Here is a 1718-nt window from a genome sequence, read left to right as displayed (position 1 = left end):
AAAACAAAATTCTGCATTTTTATAAAACTTGATAAAAAATTGTATTTCAAACTGTACAGTCATCAGAAGTACACAGTTATCAGAAATGCACACACTTCACTTGGCATCCCCAGCACCTTCAGCTTTCTGTGCCTGGTCTGTTTTGGCATCTCCATTTTCTGCAGGGTTATTTCTATCCTTGCCAGCATCAGCTTTCCCCTTTTCCTTGGGTACCTTCTCTCCCTTCTTTGCAGGGGCCTTTTTAGGCTTAGGCTCTGGTTTTGGAGGAGTAGGTTTAGCAGATAACCTTGCGGATCTCCTCTGAGGTTCATCCTTCACCTTGGCTTTATCTCCCTTAGCACTCCCTTCAGCCTTACTCTTGGGCATGGCGCTGAACGCAGGGATGCGGCTATGGCTTTGGTCAATCGGGGGTTGTTCTCGCCTCTTCTTCACACTGCTCAAGGTAATTTATTTTTGAGAAAATTAATAGATGCTCATAAAAATTGAGATTCTCTTATTGTTGTTTTTGCTAAGTGCTGTCAAGTCAGTTCTGATTCATTGCAACCCTGTATAGGGTTTCCAAGAAGTGGTTGGTGAGTTTGAACTGCCATTCTTGTGGTTCAAATCAACCTTGAGGTCCAGTGCTTTATCCCAGCACCACACTGGGATTCCTTCTTTTATGGTAGAAAAGAGAAAACAACTCAACTTTACGAGTATATAAAATGGAAGTTGTATAATTTTTCCTAGATCTTAACAGGGTTGAAGGATCAGATAGGTAGAAAGAGCTCCTCTTGAATGACCTTCTGGGATAGCTTACCTTTGTATACTATGATGTTGTTGTTGTTATGTGCCGTGGAGTTGATTCCGACTCATAGCAACCCTGCATAGGGTTTCCGAGGCTGTAAATCTTTTACGGGAGCAGACTGGAAATTAATTGCTATACTGGGAAAACTAAGTCCCTGGGATCTCTTTGGGTTCAGTGTCCTGTGGTCTTTCTCAATCTCTTATGACTTACTTATTTCCAGGGATAAATAAACTGTTATTTGAGTAAATAACAGTTCCTCTACCAAGCATGCAGATACTGGCCTGTCCCATCAAGGTAATAGCAGTTTGCACCTCATGTCTTAAATAACCTTTTCATATCCAAATAAGATTATCAGTGTACAAAGGAAGGCTGGAAACCCCCTATCTTCTAATTTATTCACTTCTTTTGACTCCTCAGTTTCCTACTTACACCAGGATGATTCATCATGCTTCTGATTCTTAACTTTTTATAGAAATTGAGATTCTAGTTTAAATCTAAGTGATGATAATCTAAGTTAGGGGAGATAATATGATGTGCATGCAATTTAAAATTTTCTATGATAGTGAAATATAATTTTTCTACAAACTTAAAATGAATATGCTATTATAAATAAGGAACTACTTACTGATTGTGAATTAACAATGCATGGTACTTCTTTCTTGGTTGTGTATGTATATGTGTATATGTAGTGTGTTATGTATATATGTATGTTATAAACATGGGAGAAATTCTCATTTGACTGGGATGGGAAGGTGGCAGCCTGCAAGCAGTATTAAAGAGACTGCTTCGGGAGAGTGACATGGGTGTTGCTTTATATTATTCTTCTGATAGAAAAAAAATGAGTACCTTTGAAGTACTGAATGTGTAGGAATGATTGTGATTGAATAGCAAAGTTACTGCATTTATGTGTGTATATGTGCTTGTTAGAATTTGA

General features: G+C 38.2%; 1 protein-coding gene across 1 annotated transcript; it reads right to left on the bottom strand.

Annotated features, from left to right (window-relative positions):
* Positions 1 to 96: 96 nt before the first annotated feature.
* Positions 97 to 366, bottom strand: LOC102832953 (non-histone chromosomal protein HMG-17-like). The gene has a single exon (XM_006872757.1). It carries the CDS (start codon positions 364 to 366, stop codon positions 97 to 99), a length of 270 nt encoding a protein of 89 aa, XP_006872819.1.
* Positions 367 to 1718: the final 1352 nt, after the last annotated feature.

This window comes from Chrysochloris asiatica, unplaced genomic scaffold (assembly GCF_000296735.1).
Source record: "Chrysochloris asiatica unplaced genomic scaffold, ChrAsi1.0 scaffold00213, whole genome shotgun sequence".
NCBI classification, from domain to species: Eukaryota; Metazoa; Chordata; class Mammalia; order Afrosoricida; family Chrysochloridae; genus Chrysochloris; species Chrysochloris asiatica.
Note: the sequence above shows the minus strand (reverse complement) of the source record. Positions and strands in the feature narration are given on the sequence as shown.